Consider the following 25,213-nt stretch of genomic DNA (forward strand, 5'->3'; position numbering starts at 1 on the left):
TTATATATATATAAACTAGCATTCCATCCACGAATCATGCCATTAATCTGTACAATAGGTATTGTCATATAGTTACTCTGTATTTCAAAAGAACAAAGATTTTTCTTTTGAAAAGGAAAAACTATATTCAGTATTCACTAGAGGTCTCAGGAGTGTTAACCAGTTTAGTGTTAGTGGGTATATGCACACTTGCAGATGTGTCGCAAATGTTATTTACTTGATGGGGAAACTAATATGGTCCATTAGGTTAATGCACTAAATTTTCATCAGTGGAAGATAGTTCACATTGCAAAACACACATTTCCGCAATCTCTGCTCAAGATCAGAACATAATTATACTAGCAGGAATGTTTCATGTAATGATTGAAATGGACTGGTAGAAATCTTTCTGGGGAGCCTGACTTTTCACCTGTTCACACTATGCCTGGCTCAAACAATTTCTACTTGTCCCTTGGAATTTTAAAGATCATGGGAGTACAGTATAAGGATATACTTTCTTTGAGCTTTCCAGGCATGATAATGGTCTTAAAACGTATCTGGTTCATGATTTAATGCTGAAATACTAGTTTTCAGATCTAATGTAATTGAGACTAGTGAATACTACTGTAAAAGAGACTACTAAATAGATAATTACATGAACATGAGAGATTAAGAAAATATGTCATTTCTACAGTTACGTTTTTGAAGACCTACAGCAGGCAAACAGCCAAATATACTTAACCTAGAAGTTCCACTTAAATCTTTTACTTTGGGGAAATCTGAACTGTAATACAAAATTATCAAACCAACACATCTTCTGACTAGAAAAAGAAGAATTAAAGGATGCTCTGATATTGACAAACTCATGAAGTAAATAAAAGTAAGTTCTTAATATCTTTATTAGTAAACCATTGAGAATAAAATCACCTGTTAAGATTGCAATTCATCTGAATGGAAAGCTTAGAAAGCTTAATGCTTTAACTGAGTGTTGTCTTGAGATCTGACGTCAATGATAAAGTGGGATAAATCACCTGATCTCTTTTTACATGGGTGTTCTCAGCTCATACACAGTTTTTCCCTGTTGAGATACAGGAAGGGGACAGATATTGTGATTTTGCAATAAATACCTTATTGGTTTTTCATCTTCCTCTTGAAGTTAAAAAGTAAACATTTTAAAAAATGTGTAGACAGATTTAAATTTCAGTATGGAAGGATAACATTCCCTGCTGTCTTAAAAGACATATATAAGTATTAAAACAGCAGTATGGTAGTTTTGAACAGGAAACTTCATTCAGTAGGTTAATCATGAGACTGCATAACTGGAATTTGACATGGAATACCTCTGCCTTGAACAAGTAACTTAGTGTAGTTCTAGTCAGAAAAATTGCTGTGTATAAATGTATATTTATTAATATGTTATACATAAATCTTATACAGTAACGAAGGGTCCTGTGGCACCTTATAGACTAACAGAAAAGTTTTGAGCATGAGCTTTTGTGAGCACAGACTCATTTCATCAGATGCTGGTCCTGTTTATTTTGCCTAACCAACACTTAATTTATAATACCCAGCTCAACAATTTGATATAATAGTTACAATTTGATATGTAGGTGCATACTTAAGGCACCTTGTAGCTCAACACTATCAGTGTAAAAAAAAAAAAAAAAGTTTGATGGAATTTAAGAAAAAACAAAACAACATATCCATCATGTTTTTTACTGTTGGGCTTATTTTGCTGTCAAAGAAGGAAATGTTATGTTGTACATTTTTAAAACTATAACTTTAAAAAAGTAAGTGTGGGTTTAGAAAAGGTCTCATATTTCAGTTAATTGAAGGTGTTCCATCTTTCAAAAAGCAATTGCATAAACTCTTACTGCTTTGTGCACTTCCTTCTGGTGTGTTTCATGGCATATTTCAGTAATGTACTCCTAAGTGAAAATCATATAAAACCTGTTTACTCAGAGCTCTTCAACACAGGACTTGGGAGTGCAGTCAATGGCATTAGCAGTAAATAAAATGGAATAATTATGAATCTGGTCTTATACTTCTTGTTTTTATGTTTTTTTTTTCTTCCTTAAAGCAGAGGCTACATCTGTGGAATAAGAAATCAAGGATGTGATTTTTTTTTTTTGTTATTTAAAATGACAGTGTGTTGTTCTCTGCCACTCAGCCCTACTTATCTAGTAGAATGCCGTGTACGAGGACCAAGAGAATGAGCTTATGAAATTGCTTTTCCCCTCAATTGTTTGAGAATTAGTGGTAAAGTTGCAGTCACACTAAGTATGGGGTATGAAAGATTTCAAAAACAGATGCACAGAATCATGAAAATTTGTTTTTTTAATTTGATTTCAGCATTGCAATCATTGTTCAGTGATCCTTTAATGACAGACTATAGCCCAGCTAAGAATTGTTCACTTTATTTATGTCCTCTAAAAATGTCAGCGAAGACAAGTTACTGAAAGTGTGTGAATGCACATGTGAGCATAATATTATTTACTCATTTAAAATCATGAAAGTCAGGAAACTCAGAATCTAGGATTCTGATTACATTAACTTGTGGTTATTCTCTCTCTCTCTGAGATATAAAAACCCTTTTCCTCCTGGGCATGAGAATGATGTCATCATGCAGATAATGTCTGCTGCCCAGGAGGAGGTGGTCCCAGGAAAGCCAGGGTTGGCCATGCAGCTCCAATAACCCCAACCACCTGGGAAGAGAGGGGCAGTTAGTGAGCATAGCAAGCAGGGAGTGCAGCCCCTAATATATCTTAAACAAAATAGTGCTGTAGTAGAGCAATGAGGAACAAGAATAGAACACCATAATGTTTGTGCAACGTGACCTACTTTTTTCTGGAATTCTTCCTTCTACATTTCCTCAGGAGGTGCACGTGTGTGTAGGTTTGTTGCCTCAGGGAGCAGCCACACCTGGGGCTCAGTGTTGTGTTTCAGGCTCAATGGGCCAACGCCCAGCCCCTTGGGCAGGCCCCATGATTAGTCTAGCCCCAAAGTCAAATGGCCCAAGCCCTGGTGCAGAGCAGGGCAGCAATCAGTCAATAAACAAGATAGGGCCAGGCCCTCACAAGCAGCAAGAGTGGGGCTACCCACACATGTGCCTGGACTAGTGAGGGCAGGGGGAGACTGCCACCTACAGGATAAGGGTGGCAGGGGGGATGCAGGCCCACCCACTCCACTGTGTCCTGGCTCAGGGCCCTGTTGGCAGCAGTGGTCTGCAGCCAGGGTAAGCAGGGCTTCATACTGAAACACGCTGACCTGTTACCCTGGGCCACTTCCATATCTCCTGCTCTCATACCTGGTGCAGTGCATGTTGGCTTCTCTAGGTTGGGCAAGGTACCACAGTGAGTAGTTCCTCCTCCAGGTGTTCCGGTGGTCTAGGACAAACCTCAGCCTCCTGGTCAGAGGCCAGTTGGGCTCTTCTGGGTTCTGGGGCCTGCAGTGCTTCAGCCATAATGGGGAGCTCCTCCTCAGGGTCATCTAGCAGGGGTCCCAGTGGTCCAGGCCAGTCCCCAGCCTCTCCGAGCAAAGGATCCTTCTCCCAGCCTGACAGCTCAGAGCTTTGGTCTGCCTTCCCTGGTGGCTGGGGTTCTACTGGGCTCTGGGCTGGGCTTTTTATACTGGTAGTTCCACTCCTTGTCTTCCAGGCAGATAAGGGAGCAGGGCTAAATTCCTTTCCCTAGGGTGCAGGGAGGGATTCTTCCCCTTCTGCATCAGTGGGTGGCCCCAAGTGCTTCATACAGTGATACAGAGATTATTTAGTTCTGTAACCATAATGTTGCCTAGAGACAGCTGCTATTTTTTCTAATTTAAGAAAACCAAAAAACTGTTAATGCATTATGACACCACATAGATGCCCCAAGTAGCATGTGTGTCGTGCATGTTGTAGTTGGAAGAACTTCTCATATTTGCTCCTGGTTTTGGTTACCTGGAGCTGGGATGTTTCATCTCTTTTTATTTCATTGACCATATCTTTGCAATGGAAAGAGAGAGAAATTAATGTTTAAAAGATATAGAAACTAGAAGAAAAGTCATGAAACTCCTCAGGGACAACAGTAAACTTTGTACTTGTCAGGTTGGAAAATGAAGTGCAGTATGTGGATAAATTGGATTAGACTAAAATCGTAGTTGCTTTACTAAGATTAGACATGATTTTTTTCAGGGTACGAAGGATCTACTGATGTTGATGTAGATTAAAGCTGGGGCAATAAGTAGTAGGGTCTGTGACAAGGAATTGGTAGGTGGTTGATCTTGAACACCAGTCTTCCCAGCACAGGGACTCTTCTGTCACATCCTGGCCTGACAGCCTTGACTACAGTGGGCATTGTGATGAAAAAAATATAGTTGACAGACAAAAAAGTTGTTGAACAATGGCAAGCTTGGTGTGGCACATATCTTTGCAAGCAGCTTTCAAATTACAATCTCCCTTCTGTTATAAAGGGCGCGGTGTGGTTCAAAACTGGAAGCCATGGAAGAGGAGTCAGTTGGAGAGTTCCTAGGATGATGCGCATTATTGAGTCAACATGTTTGGCATGTGCTGATAGACTCCACAGTTGGCACACAGTACTCTGCCATTGAACACAAGATGGCACAATCTTAGGACTGGAGTACCCACTCCCCATTAAAAAACCTGCCAGTTGTCTGAGGATGTTGCTGTGTGCTTGATCTTTTCTGCTATCTGGCTCAGAGGGCTTTCTGTGTGTCAGTTTTCCATCCAGGATCATACCTAATTTGGGTATGCTTCAGCCTCTGGCCATTCATCCTGTTATTTAATTCCCTCTTGACATTCACATTGTGGAGGGGAAATGTGCTAGCAGCTGGAGACTCTCTTTCAGTAGTCATCCAGCTTTGCAGCATTGTTACTCAGGGTATTCTGCAGCTCAGAGAAAGTCAGAGCCTCTAGCCTGCATCAGATGTGGTCTGCATAGATGAACTTCCCTGACTGGGCTCTGGAAGATAATTGGTGTAAGTAAACAAGATTGGGGCTACAGTGGACTCTGGACAACCCTTAATCGGTTTTTCACTTTTTCAAGCTTTTTGTTCACCCACGTGCAACCTGAACCATGTGTCTTGTAGTATAGCATCAGTTCTCTGTGGTGGGCGGACTCTTGATATTTTAACAGATAGACCTAAGTGATGCACAGTATCATACACTGCAGTGTGATCAAGATGATCATTTGTGAGTGCTAACTAAGTAAGCAGATTTCTCATGGGAAAGACACCCCTGGGAAAAGAAGAGAAAAGTCAGGTCCAGATTGAGTAGAGGATCTTCTGCAGGCAGCACACAATTCCAGAGCCATTGCTGAATCTTTCACAGCTATGGAGTTGGATGGAGTACCATCGAGTCTGGCACTGCTGTTGACTATGACAGTGTTCTTCCAGAGTTCTTCAAATGTATTGGCTCGTGTACCAATTCTTGGCTGGCTAAGTTCTTCACAAGGGGCACCACTGGTGCATGTGAAAAGTCATCAGCCTCCTAAAACCTAGTAAAGACCAGAATCAGCAGCAGGCTACCACCTGCTGTTGCTGCTTTCTGTGTGTCTCAAGGTTCTAGAGTGCTTAATTGTACAGCCAATAACATCAGAGAGCACCTTGAATGTCAAGCATGAATATTTTGAGAAAGTTGAAGCACATGCAGTCAAGTACTAATCACATTCCTTGAAAGCTGTTTTCAAAAACCCTTGAAAACAAGCACTGTGTTTGGGGGTTTTGTTTTGTTTTGTTGACTGATTTAGTTAAACTGGTACAACGTTGTGTGTAGATATACAAATTGATAGCAGCTTAAAGTACATATACCAATTTTAAGATTACAGAAGTGTGCACACACATTTGCTCTTGTTTGAAAAAGTTTGCAAATATATAACACATGTAGGTAGCTGTTAGGCTGTATTCTAACAAAACAAACAAGCAGTCATTTCCCACCTTAAAGACTAACAAAATCGCCTAATTATTTTTCTTTTTGTTTTGATAGTGTATAGACGAGCACAGCTTCCTCTCTGTTACTAATTATTTTGATAGCCTTTAAGGTGCTACATGACTGCTTGTTTGTTTTGCAAATATATATTAAGTTAAACTGCACAACTTTATAACAGCAACGAAGGGTCCTATGGCACCTTATAGACTAACAGAAAAGTTTTGAGCATGACCTTTCGTGAGCACAGACTCACTTCATGCAGTTATATCTCTGCTATATACATCAGACAAACTGGACAGTCTCTACGTAAAAGAATAAATGCAATTGCTGAGCTGCAATTCATCTGCAAATTCGACACCCTCAGCTCAGGCTTAAACAAAGACTGTGAATGGCTGGCTAAATACCAAAGCAGCTTCCCCTCCCTTGGTGTTTACAACTCCAGGTCAACTGCTGGTAGTAAACCTCACCCTTTCTGACTGAGCTAACCTTGTTATCCCCAGCCTTGCTATGGCTTATTTATACATGGCCCTGCAGATTTCCATGACCAGCATCTGATGAAGTGAGTCTGTTCTCATGAAAGGTCATGCTCAAAACTTTTCTGTTAGTCTTTAAGGTGCCACAGGACCCTTCGTTGCTGTTACAGATCCAGACTAACACGGCTGCCCTCCGATACTGCACAACTTTGTGTGGCTCAGGGTTATACTAGTTTGTACGTTAATTACAACAATGTGGCCTTTGAGATGTGATTTAATGTAATAATAGTAATAGTAGTTGTAAAGGCCACTAGGACCTCTTCCATCCTTATCAAGGGGAGTGCTGACCTTCTCTGCCTCAGGCGCATCCTTGGAATATCATGGAAGGACAGAGTTACCAACACAGCCGTCCTCGAGCAAGCTGGAATCCCAACCGTGCACACCCTCCTCAGGCAGCATCGGCTCCGCTGGCTTGGCCACGTCCACAGGATGAACGATGGAAGGATTCCAAAAGACATCCTGTATGGTGAGCTAGCCTCTGGCAAAAGACCCCCCGGATGCCCCCAGTTGCGCTACAAAGATGTCTGCAAGAGAGAGCTCAGAGAGGTAGACATCGAGCTGGACAACTGGGAAGAACTAGCAGACGACCGCAGCAGATGGAGGCAGGGGTTACACAAGGGCCTTCAGAAGGGCAAGTTGAAGATCAGACAGCTAGCAGAGGAGAAGCAAGCGCACAGAAAGCACAATAAGGACTTGCCAGACACCCACTACATCTGCAAGAGATGCAGCAAGGACTGTCACTCTCGTGTGGGTCTTCATGGTCACAATAGACGCTGTAAATGAAGTCCTCAATTGAAACTTTCAAGGGCACGATACATAGTCTATGCAGACTGAAGGATGCCTACTACTATGCCTACTACTATTGCTAGTAGTAGGCATCCTTCAGTCTGCATAGACTATGGGTCGCGCCCTTGAAAGTTTCATTTGAAGACTTCATTTACAACATCTATTGTGACCATGAAGACCCACACGAGAGTGACAGTCCTTGCTGCATCTCTTGCAGATGTAGTGGGTGTCTGGCAAGTCCTTATTGTGCTTTCTGTGCGCTCGCTTCTCCTCTGCTAGCTGTCTGATCTTCAACTTGCCCTTCTGAAGGCCCTTGTGTAACCCCTGCCTCCATCTGCTGCGGTCGTCTGCTAGTTCTTCCCAGTTGTCCAGCTCGATGTCTACCTCTCTGAGGTCTCTCTTGCAGACATCTTTGTAGCGCAACTGGGGGCGTCCGGGGGGTCTTTTGCCAGAGGCTAGCTCACCATACAGGATGTCTTTTGGAATCCTTCCATCGTTCAGCCTGTGGACGTGGCCAAGCCAGCGGAGTCGATGCTGCCTGAGGAGGGTGTGCATGGTTGGGATTCCAGCTTGCTCGAGGACGGCGGTGTTGGTCACTCTGTCCTTCCATGATATTCCAAGGATGCGCCTGAGGCAGCGCAAGTGGAAGACATTCAGCCTCTTTTCCTGGCGGGCATACAGGGTCCAAGTCTCGCTGCCATATAGGAGGGTGCTGAGGATGCAGGCTCTGTAGACTTGCATTTTGGTGTGAGTGTACAGCTTGTTGTTATTCCACACTCTCTTGCTGAGTCTGGACAGAGTTGTGGCCGCTTTTCTGATCCTCCTATTTAGCTCAGTGTCCAACGACAGGGTGTCAGTGATGGTGGACCTAAGGTACACGAACTCGTGGACGACCTCTAACGTATAGTTGTCAGTGCTCATTGATGGGGATTCAGCAACATCCTGATCAAGTACGTTTGAATAATGCACACCTATTAACTCTTGCTGTAGTCAATATTGCCTACATTTCAAATTAGAACTTCTTTATTCATTCAGTGCCTCATGACAACATTTAGAATGCTACATAGTAAAGTATCCTTTCTTTAGTAGAAGCCATGTACCCTTTTACTTGCAAGGTCATTCACTTTGTATTAGCTGCATCTACACAGCACCTTCCTTTTGAAAGGAGTATGCAAATGAGTGAAATCAGAAATGCAAATGAGGCATGGATTTAAATATCTCATGCCTCATTTGCATATTCCCGTATGATCTGGCTTCCAAAAGAGCCATTTCCAGAAGCCAAAACAACCAGGTGGATGGATTTCCTTCGAAAGGAAACCCCCCACTTTTGAAAGCACCCTTCCTATTTTCAGGAAGAAGGTGCTTTTGAAAGGGGGATTTCCTTTAAAAGAAACCCCATCCACATGGCTGTTTTGGTGGCTGGAAATGACTCTTCCAGAAGCCAAATCATGTGGGAATATGAAAATGAAGAGCAAGATATTTAAATCCACACTTCACTTACATTTCCAATCTCACTCGTTTACATGCTCCTTCTGAAAGGGTTGTAGCTAAAAAGAAGGTGTCTCTAATCAGAATCATTTATCCAAACCTGACCTCAGCATTTGTCTATGGATACCTTACGTAACTGGATGAAAAACATTTATTGAAATACATTTGTTACAGTACTCTGTGGTGCCATCTAGTGGAGTTAAGCTAGTGACTTTGCTACTTTGGCTAATGAAAGATATCCACCTTTCCAAGATATTCTGACTCTTGTAGTTCAGGAGTTCTCAAACTTCACGGGAGCACGACTACCTTCTGACAACAAAAATTACATCATGCGTCCAGGAAGGGAAACTAAAACCTGATCCCACCTGACCCCCTACTTCCCCGAAGGGAGGCGATAGGTCAAAACTGAAGTCTGAGCCCCACCACCCCAAATGAAGGGGCCAAAAACAAACCCTGTAGGCTTCACACTGTCTAGGGCTGAAGTCAAAGTCTGAATTCAGCCACCCGAGGTAGTGGGGCTTTGGGTTTGGTCCTGGGCCCCAGCAAGTCTGATGGCAAACCCTTTAAAATAGCATCATTTTGGTGTTCTGGCACACAGTTTGAGAACTGCTGTTACATAGATAAATGTTTAGAGAATTTAAGTTATAAATCTAAAAATGAATATAAATAAAGCAAATTATCCTGCATACTTTTAATTACCTTTTTATAACTCTTCCCCTCTTTATACAGGCTCTGGATGGGAACGTATATGATCACCTTAAGGATTATTTAATGGCGTTCAGTAGGACTGAGCTAGAGACATGCCAGGCTGTACAGAATACATTCCAGTTTTTATTGGAAACATCCAGCAGGGTAAGCCTTTTAACTCAGCTTAACTGAATCTTTTAGAACTGAATAATTAAAACATGCGGTAAGATACTTATCTTATCTCTTGAGCACTAGAGAGTCATTTGCAAAATGTGCTGACTAATGTACGGCGTCCTTGATATGTATTATTTTTCTGTTCATTCCTGTATTACATTAAATATGAGAAAAACTAAAGGAAATTTTCTGAGAAATGTTCCTATTGCAGCATTTTTAGAGTATACTCTGGAGTGCATTTGCACTCTACAGGTTCTTTAGGTACTGCAGCAGCAATTGGGAACTGTTGAATCGTGGTCACTCTGCATGCTTAGAGAAACAGCATTTCACTCTGTATGAAGGTTTTGTAGCAACGTAGTCATCTGTGAAAGAACAGCAGCATGAAAGTGCTTGAATCATTTTTTAGTCAGTCAATTTAAAAAATAAAACGCCATTACATCCGATTCTTTTTCTTAAATTGGCAAATATAGAAAGCAGATTAGAATCTTGTAATTCACGTATTTGTCTGCCTCAGGTAACCAAAATCAGAAATAGTGGTGGTCCTTTCCAAATTTATTTTGACACTTTCATAACCTTCTCTCCTGCATACCATGAGTTCTATTAAAGATTTCCAAAAAAATCCAAGCCAGCGAGATTTCAAGTATTGGGGTATAATTTTAATATTGGTTGTATGAGGAGTTGTAATATTGGTTGTATCACTCTAATGGGAAAAGAGCATATTATTTATGCATTTCTGAATGTTGATTCAAATAGAAACCAAACTGCATATTACTGTAAAATCTCTTTTCACTCAGCTTGTTATAGTAGTTAAGGAGCAATCAATACTTTTTTTTAAGATGTGGAATATAATGGACAGATTGAAAATTTACTGCTATAGTCTAAGCAGTCTTGATGAAATTATTTGGCAATTTCAGGGTAGAAGATGAAAATATCTTTTAGCCTTCTGGGCTAAGGGTTTACTTCAATCATTTGCATTTTTGTGTGTCTTAATGTTGGTTAAAGACTTAATAATTGACCTGGTTTTAATGCTCCCCAGAAGTAGTATAATAGTTTATAGTAGCCATGTGTTTATAGAGTTTCTACATATTCATTTTTTTACAGTATTTTAGCTAAATGTTTCATATTCAGAATGCAGGGTGCAATACTTTGCCCTTTTTCTCTTTATTGACTGTCTAAACCAGCGTTTCCCAAAGTGTGGTTCATGGCCCCATACAGTCCTTGGGGAAAAAAAGATACCAGTCCTTAGAGAATATACAGATTATCACACATGATCGTATGAATTTCGTACATTTCATATTTTCCTATGTAATTAGGTAATAACAATATGTTAGGCACTTAAGTATTTTCCATCAAGATTTATGTTATTGTGAATAAATAATAAACAGTGAAAATGTATTCATTCTTTTTTTATATGCATTTATATTTTTGGACTGCAAAAAAAGGTAGTGGAAAAAAACAGGTTCCAACTATGTAAAGTTTGGGACACCCTGGTCTAAACTAATTTCTAAAGACTGTTTACATAGGAAATACCTTTGTCATATTTTAATGGTGTTTAGCTAGAGCGAGGTCTTGTGCCAGCAAGCTTCTATTCAAACAGAAGTCTGAGAATATCTTTTATTTTGTAAAGTAACCATTTTCTCTGTGGTATCTAGAATAAGTAGCTCTGTTTTCAGCCTCTTCAAGCTGCCACAACACCTGGGGAAGCAACATAAAAGTAACCACAGAAGTCACGTCTGAAAATAAATTTTACAGCTGTTATCTAGCTTGTTACATTGGTGTTAGCTCTTTTTTTTTTCTTTTCCTTTTCTTTATTCTTAAACAGAAAACTTGTATTACATTACTGATTGGTGTGTGCATCCTGGTGTGGGAATGCACAACCATGTCATAATTTTTTTTAACTTTAGTATAGGATAGGTGTTATACAAAAGACGCTCATCAATTGTTAAAATTCTTCTGATGTAAAAAAACAGCAGGTCAGAATCACAGTAAAAGAGCCTCTAAACATCTCATAATATATCTTCACATCTGTTGGTCTAAGGTTTAGTCCAAATGTGAGTCCATTGAGTCTAGCTGCAATTAAAAAATAAGTCTTTCATGGTTGCTTCCTGGTAGTTTTCTAAATACCAGATCTTAAACATGATACAACACGATGCATGGAAGAGATACCTAGGGTCATTACAGAGTGTTCTAGTATACAGGTTGAACCTCTCTCATCCGGCACTCTCAGGACTTGACCAGTGAAGGGAGGTCAATGTTTTCTAGCATGTTACCAAGACTTCCACTGCTAACTAGGCTCTTAGAAGATATTTGCGGTAAATTAGAGCTAAATAACAGCACAGAACACTGAGATCCAGGACTGATGACTGTAAACAAACTTTGTGGGAGCATGGGAAACTTGGCCACACCCATGATAAGTAGATGTCCAGCTAACTAAAATCATGCCAGATTATGGAGTTTGCTGGATGAGTGAGTTCCAGATTAGAATCAGAGATGTAGCCGTGTTAGTCTGTCTTCAAAAACAACAAGAAGTCGTGTGGTACCTTATAGACTAACAGATATTTTGGAGCATAAGCTTTCATGGGCAAAGACCTGCTTCATCAGATGCGTGAGATTTCAGAGGAGGATTTAAAGAGGGAGTCTCAGTAAAGGGGAGGGCCAGAGCTGACAAGGTCTATTCACTCAGGGTGGAAATGGCCCATTATCAGCAGTTAATGTGGAGTAGTGAACATCAAGAGAGGAGAAAACAAGGCAGTTCATCAGAGGGGATATGGTCCCTTGTCAGATGCTAATGTGGAGGTGTGAACATCGTGAGCGGAGAAACTGCTTTTGTAATCGGCTGACCACTCCCAGTCTCTGTTCAGTCCTTGGTTGGTGGAGTCAAATTTGCAAATGAATTGCAGCTCAGGAATTTCTCTTTCCATTTTATTTTTGAAATTATTTTATTATAGGGCTGTTACTTTTAAATCTTACTGCGTGTCCAGGGAGACTGAAGTGTTCTGCAGGTTTTTGTATGTTACCATTCCTAATGTCTGATTTATGTCCATTTATTCTTTTACATAGAGACTGTCCAGTTTGACCAATGTAAATTGCAGTAGGGCATTGCTGGCACATGATCTCATATTTTATATTAGTACATGTGCAGGTGAAAGAGCCCCTGATAGTGTGGTTGATGTTTGTTTGGTCCTGTGATATCATCGCTGGTGTAGATATGTAAGCAAAGTTGGCAGTGAGGTTTGTTGCAGGGATTGGTTCCAGGTTGTGTTGTAGTCTATACTTGCTGGTGAGAATTTGTTTAACATTGGTAGGCTGTCTGTAGGTGAGGACAGCCCTGCCGCCCAAGGTGTGTGAGAGTGAAGGATCGTTGTCCAGGATGAGTTGCAGATTACTGATGATGCACTGGAGAGGCTTTAGCTGGGGACTGTCTGTGATGGCCAGTGGCGTTCTCTTCTTTTCCTTATGAGGCCTGTCTTGTAGCAGGTGGCTTCTGGGTACCCATCTGGCTCTGTCAGTCTGTTTCTTCACTTCTTTAGGTGGGTATTGTAGTTTCAGAAAAGCTTGGCTTAACCTGTGTTTTTTCCTGCTAAAATGTTTTCTATAGGATGGATCTCATACATAGTTCATGCTGCTGTGTGATGTGTTGTAGAGAGGCTTTATTTATCCTATTTTGGAGAGACCTGCATAACATGTCATTAAATTTCGCTTTTAACAGCCTCTTGTTGCTCAAGAGTTGGGTTTTTTGTTGGTTGCTTGGGATTTTTTACTTAAATTTTCTAAACTTCAACTCATTTAAAATGTGAATTTTCTTTGGAACAGTTTGGTAAAATCTCATTAGCTGTTTTTGAACAACTGAATTTCTGAGATCCAGTTCTGCAGAGAAGCCCCACCACTCCAGATTGCAGTGTCAGTTTTTATAAAGCACACGAGATTCATACTATCCGGTTATGCCAGCCCATTCTAATCCTTTGGTTTTTAGGAGATGGACATAAGAATATATTTAATCATAGTTTACTGCATCTGAAAGATTTGCACTAGTGATGATTCCAGTTGATTTTTGTATTGAGCATTGCAGCTTAATTGTTGCTGCTGATTCTTGATAATTACTGTTTAAGGCAGTATCTTTATTTTCAGAAATATTGCTGGACACTGTACATAATGTCTCAGAAGTGTTTATTTGCTGGGCATATAGTCTACTGTAACTGGACAGTAATAGTAAAATAGTTATATAGACTTCTATCATTTATAACTAAATAATAATCCTCTCTTGTATGGTCTTGCTGAGGTGAATTTTTCTTTGAAAGAGTGATCCACTTGTGAGTTGTACAAGTTGTTTTCTACTTTGAATTAACTTGAAGACCATCTTTGTCATAAAATTTCCAGGTTAGCATTTGTTGTGTCCTCAGTAAAGAATGCTTTGATAAATTCAAATGGGATTAGCTCCATGGTGCAGATGCCCCTTTCCTTGGTTGGACACCATTATAAAACCCCTCTCTTGGTCCAGGAATTGCCCTGTTTTGACATGACTTGCCCCTCCACCCAAGTCATTCACCAGTCCCCTGTTCTGGGGCTTAGTCTTTCAAAGTCTCTGTCATTTCCACAATGACCCAGGCAGGCTTTCAGTTCACTTTCCTGCCAGTGCCACTTCCCTGTTGGTGGGCAGTGGAACCCAAAACCACCCTACACTCTAGGTTCCATGAATCCTACAACACACAGCCAAAGTTTGTTTGGTCCCCCCCGCCTGCTGCTTTCTACCCTGCACCCCACAAGCTCTCCTCCCTGATCTCTTCAAGGTATGCCTCTGTTTGCTCCCTATGGGCAGGGCCCCCAACGTCCTACTTTTCTGTTGGTTTCCTCCTTCCCTCTCTATCAAACAGAGCGTGACTGCCAACTTCCTCCTGGTAGCCTTTACTGCTGCCAGCTTCCTGGGTTTATGTTAGCACAATCCACTGGTGCTTAAGTAAGCTTCCTTCTAATCAAGGCTCTCTGCCAAGCTTCTATCTCCCTCATTTGCTGCTTAATTGTTAAATGGCCCACCTGGCCTCCATTAATCCCATTGAGGGTAAGTGTGTGGTGGCCATGCCATCACACAGCCAGACCTGGTCATTTTTGATACCATTTGAAAGAAGAAAGTGAAACGTTAAATACTGTGCCTCCCCATCCCTCACAACTTTAAGAATGTATCAAAGGGAGTCAATAAGCCTTAGCAGTCTTTAGACTGGATTGTGTGCAATATTCTGCAAAGCCTGTGCTTTGAAGCAGTGTTTCTTAAACTTTTTGAGACCATGGAACACCTATGAAAATTTTCCTAAAAAAATATTAGACCAAAATAATCAAATAGCAACATATGCAGGAAAACCAAAATGAAGTAATTTAATCAGGTATCATAGTACTGAAGAAGTAATATTGTATCTGATTTTACTAATAAAAAAAAAATACCATCAGTGTATAATATCAAAAACGTGTCAGATGCTTGAGAGAGAAGGGGACAGGAGCAAAACAGAGCAAAGCGAGTTTTCTAGAGGGACCAAAAGGAGGAGAGGAGTGCTCAACCAAAAGGGGCTAAAGCCCCTGCCCAGGAGGCCTGGGATTTGGAGTAAGGCCAAGCAGGCTGAATCCACAGGAGGAGCCAAACCAGGAGGGGGAACATGCTGCGGCGGCTGCTGCTGCTGCTACCACCACTGCCACTACCTGGAGGAGGTACGGCGAGGGGAGGAATTGTTGGGAGAAGTGGCCCAGGGAAGAGCTGTGGTGCACATAACAAGGGCAGCCCTCCCCCACCACCAGCAGCCACTCAGGGTCCCTGGGCCGGAACATGGAATGAGTGGGTGGGGCCCAGTGTTAGCCGGCGGCTGGGTAATGTGCGGTGAGGTACCAGCTATGCTCTTGTTACCATCCGATTCTTAAACTGCGAGAGCAGGGAGCTCGTCGCTGCAGGCAGCCAGGACAGGCTGACGGATTCCCCTGGGTCCTAAACAACCCAGTTTTTTAGTGTTAGAGCAGGGAGCTCCTAGCACTCTCACCTGTGGCCAGGCTGTGGTAACCAAACGGTTAAAGTTCTTTTTATTGTGCCGGCTGTGTTGCAGTGACAAAGAGTAACAACAGTCAGGCTCAGATCTTAACTAGTTACAAGTTTATTAAAGAAAGGTTACTCACCGTAGTAACAGTGGTTCTTCGAGATGTGTCCCCGTGGGTGCTCCACAATAGGCGTCGGGCTCGCCCGGCGCCGCAGATCGGATCTTCCAAGCAGTTTCTGCCGGACCGCGCATGCGCCGGTGCGCGCCGCTCCCTTGCGCGCTCCTGGCCACGTGCGCTATCCGGTCCCCGCCAGTTCCTTGACCAACCGCCTCGGATGCTCCTGCAAAACACTAAACAGAGATCTGAAGCGGGGAGGATGGGCAGGTAGTGGAGCACCCACGGGGACACATCTTGAAGAACCACCGTTACTACGGTGAGTAACCTTTCTTTCTTCTTCGAGTGTCCCCGTGGGTGCTCCACATTAGGTGACTACCCAGCAGTAACCCAAGATAGGAGGTGGGTAATCGGATTATGTGCAGATTGTCCCCGAGAGGACCGCTGTCGAGAGACGGGTATCCTCTTGGAATACCCTTTGAAGGGCGTAATGTTTGGCGAAGGTGTCATAGGATGACCAGGTTGCCGCTCTGCAAATGTCTTTTAGCGCAACGCCCTTGAAAAAGGCTGTTGATGCCGCCACCACCCTAGTGGAATGAGCCCTGGGAGTGGCCAGTAAAGGAGTCTTTTTGAGTTCGTAGCACATTTTTATGCAGGATACGATGTGCTTCGAGATTCTCTGCGAAGAGAGACCTTCTCCTTTCGATTTGGGAGCGAGAGAGACTAGGAGTCTATCTGTTTTCCAGAAGGACTTGGTCCTGTCTATATAGAAGGCTAGCGCCCTCCTCACGTCCAGGAGGTGTAGGCGCGCCTCTTTGTTAGAGTTATGAGGCTTTGGATAAAACGAGGGTAAAACAATAGGTTCGTTAATGTGAAACTCAGAAGAAACTTTGGGAACAAAGGCTGGATGCAGCCGTATGGTTACCGCCTCCTTGGAAAAAACAGTGCAGGGTGGTGTTGCCATAACTGCCGCAAGCTCGCCCACCCTGCGAGCTGACGTGATTGCAAGAAGGAAGGTTGTCTTTAATGTAAGGAGGCAGAGGGAAACCGTGGCCAAGGGCTCGAACGGTGGTCCCGTTAGCACATTAAGCACCAGGTCCAAGTTCCACGAAGGTGGAAGCGGTTTCCGAGGGGGGTATAGGTTTACCAACCCTTTGAGGAACCTGGTAACCATGGGATGGGCGAACACCGTGTGCCCTTCGTCTTCGTGTCTGAACGCCGAAATGGCGGCAAGGTGGACCTTTAACGAGGATAGTGAGAGTCCTCCTCTCTTGAGGTCCAGTAAATACTCTAATATCACAGATATAGGCACCGAAAGGGGGGCTAGCTGTTTGGTAGAACACCATGCTGTGAAGCGAGTCCATTTCTGCTTGTAGGTCTTCCTGGTGGAAGTCCTCCTGCTACTTTCTAGGACTTGCTGCACTTCCTCCGTACATGTGCTCTCTAGGGAGCTGAGCCATGGATTAACCACGCTTGTAGTCGCAGGCCTTGGGGGTGCGGATGCACTATGGACCCCTGGGCTTGCGTGAGCAGATCCGGCGCCACCGGAAGGGGCATCGGTGGACGGTCCGACATGCGCAGGAGTAGGGGGAACCATTGCTGTCGATCCCACGTTGGGACTATCAGGATCATTCGGGCTCCTTCCCTCCTGGCTTTCTGCAACACTTTGTGGATCAGCACTGTGGGAGGAAAAGCGTAAAGCAGGGGGCCCCTTCACGAGATCGCGAATGCGTCCCCCAGGGACCCCCGTCCCAGTCCTGCCCTGGAGCAGAATCGTGGGCACTTCTTGTTGTGTTGAGTGGCAAACAGGTCTATCTGGGGAAAACCCCATGCGTGAAAAATCGGTCGTAGCAGATCGGGACGGATCTGCCACTCGTGCGTGAGTGCAAAACGCCTGCTCAGCTGGTCTGCCTTCACATTGTGAGTGCCTGGTAAATACGAGGCTTTCAAGATTATATTGTTGGCGATGCACGAGTTCCATAACCGGACTGCTTCCGTACATAAGGCACGGGACCGAGCTCCTCCTTGCCGATTTATATAAAACATGGTGGAGGTATTGTCTGTACTGATCCCGACAACTTTGCCCTTGTATATGGTCTCGAAAGTGTCTGCAGGCATTGAACACTGCTCTGAGCTCCAGTATATTTATGTGCAGTGACCGCTCCGTGGAGGACCACAGCCCTTGAGTCACCTCTTCGTCCATGTGTGCTCCCCACCCTATGAGGGAGGCATCTGTAGTAAGAAAAACCGATATTTGTGGTTGGTGGAAGGGTACCCCTGTTAGCAAGTTCTTGGGGTTTACCCACCATTGCAGGGATTTGCGCACCTCTGCTGTGGGCGACACCACCCTGTGAACGGTGTGTGCTGCCGGTTTGTATACACTCGCCAGCCAGTGCTGCATGCTGCGCATGTGCAACCTGGCGTTCTGTACTACGAACGTCGCCGCTGCCATGTGACCCAGCAGCTGTAAGCACGTCAGGACCGGCACCGTAGGGCTGAAGGTGATCACCTGGACGAGGGAGCCGATGGCCCGAAAGCGAGTCTCTGGTAGATATACTCTCGCTGTAATAGAATTTATGCGTGCCCCTATGAACTCTATGTCCTGTGTGGGGTCTATCTTTGATTTTGCCAGATTGATAACCAGGCCGAGCGAAGACAACGTGCCTGTTGTGACGCGTATCATGCGTAGTACCTCCTCCTTCGAGGCCCCTTTGAGTAGGCAGTCGTCCAGATATGGGAATATAAATACCCCCTGTCTGTGCAGGTAGGCTGACACCACTGCCAAGGTCTTGGTGAAGACTCTGGGGGCCGAGGAGAGGCCAAACGGTAGGACCTTGTATTGAAAATGTTCTTTGCCTACCATGAACCGGAGGAATCGCCCATGAGCCGGATAGATAGTTATGTGAAAATACACGTTTTGTAAGTCGAGGGCTGCGAACCAATCTCCATCGTCCAGTGCCGTAAGGATGGAGGCGATTGTGATCATCCAAAAGCGTTGCTTGCGCAGGTACTGGTTGAGGCCTCGACGATCTAAGATGGGCCTCCAGCCTCCTGTCTTTTTCTCCATGAGGAAGTACCTCGAGTAGAACCCTTTTCCTTGCAGTTGCTCCGGCACTCTTTCCACTGCCCCTATCAGCATGAGATGGTCTACCTCCTGCTTGAGCCTCGCTACGTGGGAGGCCTCCTGGAGGTGGGGCCTGGGTGGAGGTCGTGGTGGTGGGAGCGACTGGAAGGGGATGGCGTACCCCGTGGCTATGATCTCCAGCACCCATTTGTCTGTGGTGATCCTTTGACACTGATCGTAAAATGGTCGGAGGCAATGGTGGAATAGCCGCTTCGGATGACTTTGTGTGATGGTAGTGATGGCGCAGCCCTGGATTTGTGTGTCAAACTTGTGGCCTTTGGCCCTGCCCCGAGGACGCACGGCTTTGTTGTGAACGTCGCCTGGGAGTTCTGTACTGTTGGTGCTGTTGATGTCGCCCTTGCTCGTAACCCCTGTGGTACTGGGGACGCTGTTGCTGGTACTGGTACCGTCTTTGTTGAGGGTAGTACTTTCTGTATGGAGGGCTGTAAATCCCCAGGGTCCTAAGTGTGGCTCTTGAATCTTTACTGGAATGAAGGACCGAGTCAGTTGATTCAGCAAACAGCTTCTGCGAGTCAAAGGGAAGATCGACTATCTTTGCCTGCAGATCCCTCGGTATACCCGAAGTCTGGAGCCAGGACTCCCTTCGCATCACCACTGCCGTAGCTGTGGAGCATGCTGCTGTGGCCGCAACATCCAGGGTGATCTGAACTCCCGTCCTCGAGGCCACGTAGCCTTCTTGCACGATGGCCTTGAGCACCGGTTTTTTGTCCTCTGGAAGCGAGTCCATGAGGGAGGTTAACCTAGTGTAGTTGTCGAAATTATGGTTCGCTAAATGCGCTGCGTAATTTGCCATTCGCAACAGTAGAGTGGCGGAGGAGTAGACCTTTCTGCTGAACAGCTCTAGCTTCTTGGCATCTTTGTCTGTTCCCCCTGTCTTGAATTGAGATGTCTTTGATCTTTGTTGCGATGACTCCACCACCAAGGAATTTGGTTGTGGGTGGCTGAACAGGAACTCCATGCCCTTCGCCTGCACGAAGTATTTCTTATCCGTTCTCTTGTGGACAGGCGGAATAGTCGCAGGGGTCTGCCATATCATAGTGGCGGACTCCAAGATTGCTTCATCAAGCGGTATTGCTATTTTGGAGGAGGCCGGAGGTCTCAGATTTTTGAGGAGCTTATGGTGTTTCTCTTGCACCTCTGCTGTCTGGATGCCTTGCGTGAAGGCCACCCTCTTAAACAGCTCTTGAAACTGTTTGAGATCGTCCGGAGGATGGACGTCCCCCGGGGCCGTAGCCTCGTCCGGGGAGGAGAGCGAGGAACCACTAGGGTATGCCTCTCTGGACCCTTCCGGTTCCTGTTGGTGATGGTACATCCTCTCGCTGGAAGCTTGCAAGGGAAAATCTCGGGGTTCCATAACCAGTTCCCCCTGAGATACTTGAGTCTCTATCCCCGTTCATGATTGCCCTCGGGGATACGGGACCGTCTGTGGGGATCTTTCCCTGGTAGGTTGCCGGTGGTGTCTATGCCCCGCGTGATAGGGGCAACCATGGCAGCATGGGCACTGTTCTTGGGAAGGTGACCTAGACCACTCCCTTGGTGCATACCCTCTGCGTCTGGGGGAGCGAGATCGTCGAGAGATCTGGGACACTGGAGAGAGCGATTTTGGATAGTATTCCAGCAGCTCAAACCCCAGGAAGGGTGAAGGTGGTCCCAGCCAGGGCGAGGCTGGTTGTAAAAATGGAGACGGGGGCTCCGGGTAGGCTAGGGGGGACCCCTGCCTTCTGGTTGGAGTCTGCAGCATAAGCGGAGGGCTGAGAGAAAGCAACTCTGCAGCCCTGTCTGGAGAGGGGCTGCGGTGCCTTGTTTTGTGTGCAGCCTTCCCCCTCCCTTGAGGAGGTAGCTCCGCCCCCTGACGTGTAGGGGATCTCGGCCCCGTCCGCACCGTGCTCGGCACGCTCATGGGCGGTGCCGCACGGGCGGTGTCCTCCGGTGCCTGCAGGCTGTGTGCCTGCGCGCTCTGCACCGCCGGTTCCCCGGGGGTCGGTGCCGCTGCTTGCGGTGCCGCCAGTACCGGCGCTTGTTTAGCCGCCGCCCTGCCTGCGGTGCGAGGCGGCTGTTTGATTGTCGGAGGCTGAGCCACCTCCATGTGGCTCTCCATGCCGCCACCAATCAGCTGTTGCTGCGGCTGGGGGCTGTGCGCTCCTCCCGTCCCGCTCACTGTTGCTGCCGGCAGGGATCGGGCTGGGGAGGCTTTCCTCCGTTTTTGCGCTGATGGGGTGAGGGAGGCGGCTTTCCTTTTATGGGCCCCGGAGGGTCCCTCCTGCTGCGGCTGCTCCGGCACGTCTGGCTGGAGGGCCTTGTCGAAGAGCAGCATTTTAAGCCGGATCTCCCTGTCCTTCCTTGCTCTGGCTGTTAATTTTGCACAGAAGGAGCATTTCTGCATGACAGGGGACTCCCCCAGGCACCTTATGCAGAGACTGTGCCTATCAGACGCTGGCATTGCCTCTCGGCAAAACTCACATTTCTTAAATCCTGAAGAGGACATTGTTGGTGAGTCTTTCAGTTGTTAATGGGTACTTAGCACCTTCTCTGTGCTGTTTTTCCCCCTCTCTGATAGCCTGCCGTGGCAGGAGAGCTAATGGCCCTAGGCTCCTGGCCTCCGGTGCTCCACTTGTTACTAGGACTGGACTGAATGCCGTCCCGCTTGTTGTTTGTTTTTTTTGTTTTTTTGAAAATAACAACTGGCTAACTTAGCAGTAGCCTAAGAACTTGAAAACTTTAAAGAAAAAACAGTTAAAACCATTGAATACGCTAACTTGGCCATAGCCTAGTCGGATTCCGTCTGCAGCTGACGGCGGTTAAGAGGAACTGGCGGGGACCGGATCGCGCACGTGGCCAGGAGCGCGCAAGGGAGCGGCGCGCACCGGCGCATGCGCGGTCCGGCAGAAACTGCTTGGAAGATCCGATCTGCGGCACCGGGCGAGCCCGACACCTAATGTGGAGCACCCACGGGGACACTCGAAGAAGAAGCTACAGTTATAAGCGTGCAGTTACAAAAGGCTATTGTCTACTTCTTATATGCTAGCAAAGTACAGGTGTTAACAAGTTACGTTACAATCCAATACAAAGATATCTGTTACCATCTAACACAATGATATCTTGATACAACGACATCTAGTTACAGAGCTCTAATTCTTTAGCTGTGCGCACCAAAAAAAGGAGACCTTAGCATGGGTATATCTTACCCTCCTTGTGTCTCTCGATACCAGCATAGCCAAGCCAGATCGGTCACTCAATTCCGCGGAAAGACGAATACGAGGTTGGGCGTCCCCAGTTGCGGACCTCAGGAGGCAATCACCTGACCCGACCAGCAAGTAGTTGGTGGAGATGCACTCAGAGTCAGAGTGCTGCTGGGCCCACCTTTATACACCCTGGGTCACGTATTCTCTTTCTTATCTGTGGTGCCAGATCGTACTGGTCTGTCTTTTGTGACGCCAGTTTTTACAAGGGTAATTCTTACTTAATCTGCACTTGTAAGACAGGAGATAAGCAGTTTGGGAGTACAGGACATTCTTTTGCAGGGGCGGAGATTTCCTCTTCTGGGATGGCTGTGTGGGCATCAAATCCATCAATGCCAGCTGGGGTGGTTTCCTGAGGTTCCCCCCGCCCCTTGTTGACAGTTTTGCCTGTTAGCCTTTTATCTGTATTTTCTGTTTCCCAGGGTCACGATGAGCTAGCACATCTGGGCCTCAATGGGAGACATCAAAGACTGTGCTGTCAGCAGCTGTTTCTGTGCCCTGTGTGCTTGTGAGGCACCTCGGGGGTGGGGGGGGGCCAGCGAGCAAGCTGGCTTGTAAGGGGGAGACTTTTGTCTGGCTATACCCAGGTTCACCCCAGACCACCACCTTCCCCCTCCTTATGCAAGGCAGCGGTGTCCAGGCCAGGGGAGAGTGGACTAAATAGAGGCCTGGAGCCCAGGAGCCGGGCCAGCCTTGCCACAATATGTATGTGTGACTTACTCATATATATTCACTTATGTATACTTGGGCACTTGGTTCTATTAGGAAATAAGGAAATCCATCAGGAAAGGATTTGGCCACAGTATAAGGGGTAGACTGAGCCTTTGTCACTGAGTCAGGTTAGCTTGAGAACTTGTCATTTTATTTTTTCTTTCCATTTTTTTCAGTACAAAAATTACATTAACAATTTCTCTTTCGTGTAACTTTGAAACTATAAACCCCACCCCAGTCACTTTTTTTTTTAAGGGAGGTTTGGAAAGATAGCCTTTATTAGTACAGAATGATTCAACTAAGCAATAACATAGGCTTCTTTTTTATCCTTTCCTTGACTGCTAATACATTTCTGAAAAAGACTTCCTTTAGTATCAGTTTTGGTTAGTTTAATCAACATTTGTCTGGTTTAGATAATCAAGCAGGAAAAATTACAGAAACCTTTTTGTAGTCAGGTAATTCAAAAACTACAGAAGTGGAAAATTTCTAGATGAGTAAATTCTCTGTGAGAACTAGCCTTAGACTAATCTGGAAGGCCGTGTCTACACTACAAAAATATCTTCAAAGTTGCTTATTTCAACGTACAACTTTGAAGTAACAGACTTTGAAGTTGAGCATCTACACGTACCCTACTTCGAAGTTAAACATCAAAGCAGGGCACTACTCCATTCAAAGGAATAGAGTAAGGACTTCAAAGTTGGGCTCTCTTACTTCGAAGTTAACTTTGAAGTAAGGGGAAATGTGTGTAGATGCTCTGCATGCTACTTCGAAATAAGCCTAACTTCGAATTTAACTTTGAAGTTAGTTCCTAGTGTAGACGCACCAAAAAAGAAATTGAAATATCTGAGTTATAAGAAATATAAAAATCACTTTTCCATATATGTACAATCATATGAAATTTCCTCTTAATTTAGAGGTCATTAATGGGACTTTGGACCATTGTAAATACATAAGTATAATATTATAACTTTTCTCTTTCTCCCTGACTGGACAACATGAGGGGCTGTAACACAGTATATTGAGAGTTAAGTTGCTATCAGTGCAGTGCTCCCTATATTTTCAAAAGTACAAGGTGAAAGTACAACATAAAATTAATACATGTTAGTCTCTTAATCTCATGTAAATAAACAGGAAAATCAAATGCAAAAACGTATTAAATGCTCTTCCAAGGAAATGTAAGGATAACAAATAGAATAAGTCATCTGCACTATACATGGGATATGTTTTGGATTAGGAGTTACACAATTTCAGTAAATGTGCCATATTATCAAATTCTTTGCTAACAAAGAATATTTTAATTACAATTCTTGACTTTGGTTAATTTTTAAACACTCAACCTTTCAACAACATAAATTAACATATTTAAATATATTCTGGAGTAAGTCATATTGAGCAGTATGAACTATAAACCAAAATCCTTTGTCTTTTGCAGCATGGATATTGAATGAATATTAACTGTGTAAACATATTTTGAATCCCCATATAGATACCTTAATTTAAATTGTCAACCTTTGCAATGTTTACTTTGTTATGTAGTTACACATTATTTTAACCAATTAAAGTACTAAAATCTCTGTTCGGCCAATTGCAATTTTTAAAGATCAAATTTCCAAATATGTGTGTGAATGCACATGTGATTATCTGAATACTTTGTGTTGGAAATTACCAGCTAGCATAGTATGTCTTTAACTGTAGCTAAAGCACTTTTAATTGGCACACTATTAACCTTGAAATAAAAGGTATGCATATTTTATCTTGACAGTTTTTCCATCTGGAAAATATATTCAGAAATAAAGAACTAAGCTAATCATTTTTCAAATGATTGATCAAGTAGTTTCTAGGGCCCCTGTGGTGAATCATAGTTTGACTGTTTATGGGAATATATAGCAGTGTTCAATCTGGTAAAATACAGCTTGTATTCAAAGAATTGTCCAAAAGTGGTCAAAGTGCTTGTATAGCTGAAGTTTTATATATTAGTCTCTTTGCTTTCTTCCCCATGTTTGCTTTTCCTGTAATATTTTCCATTGAATGAAAAATGAGATTAGATGCTATTTTAGAGCTCAGTCCTGAAAGGTATTGTGCCCCACAGAGCCCTTGTGAGCAGTCATTTATAGAGTCATTGCCTTAGTGCCTGACACTGCAGTTTGTCCCTGGACAATTGAAATCAGTTGGAGATCCATGCATGGAACAGCTGCAGACTTGGGCTCTATTTGATATTAAGTGTCTTAATATGATCATTGCAACACTAAATATAAAATACTCCAAGTGTATAAAATAAATAAGTCTACATTGAGATTTGTTTTCTTTTCAGGTGGTGCGAGATTACAATCTTCAGCTGTTTTTACAGGAGAATGCTGTATTTCACAGACCACAGCCCTTCCAGTTCCAGCCTAGTGACAGCGACACCGTAAGGGCATGCTGA

At 44.4% G+C, this 25,213-nt stretch overlaps 1 protein-coding gene and 1 pseudogene across 4 annotated transcripts in view; one reads left to right on the forward strand and one right to left on the reverse strand.

The window, feature by feature from the left end:
- The window catches only part of FCHSD2 (FCH and double SH3 domains 2), a 316,194-nt gene that overhangs the window by 220,688 nt on the left and 70,293 nt on the right, over nucleotides 1-25,213 (forward strand). For all 4 annotated transcript variants that reach the window (XM_074980103.1, XM_074980193.1, XM_074980270.1 and 1 more), the window contains exons 9-10: nucleotides 9,439-9,561; nucleotides 25,103-25,198. In XM_074980103.1, the coding sequence (XP_074836204.1) occupies nucleotides 9,439-9,561; nucleotides 25,103-25,198 (219 nt within the window). The remainder of the gene's footprint in view (nucleotides 1-9,438; nucleotides 9,562-25,102; nucleotides 25,199-25,213) is intronic.
- Nucleotides 6,656-6,745, reverse strand: LOC142007740 (U6atac minor spliceosomal RNA; annotated as a pseudogene).

The sequence above is a fragment of the Carettochelys insculpta genome, chromosome 1, assembly GCF_033958435.1.
Source record: "Carettochelys insculpta isolate YL-2023 chromosome 1, ASM3395843v1, whole genome shotgun sequence".
Taxonomy (NCBI): domain Eukaryota; kingdom Metazoa; phylum Chordata; order Testudines; family Carettochelyidae; genus Carettochelys; species Carettochelys insculpta.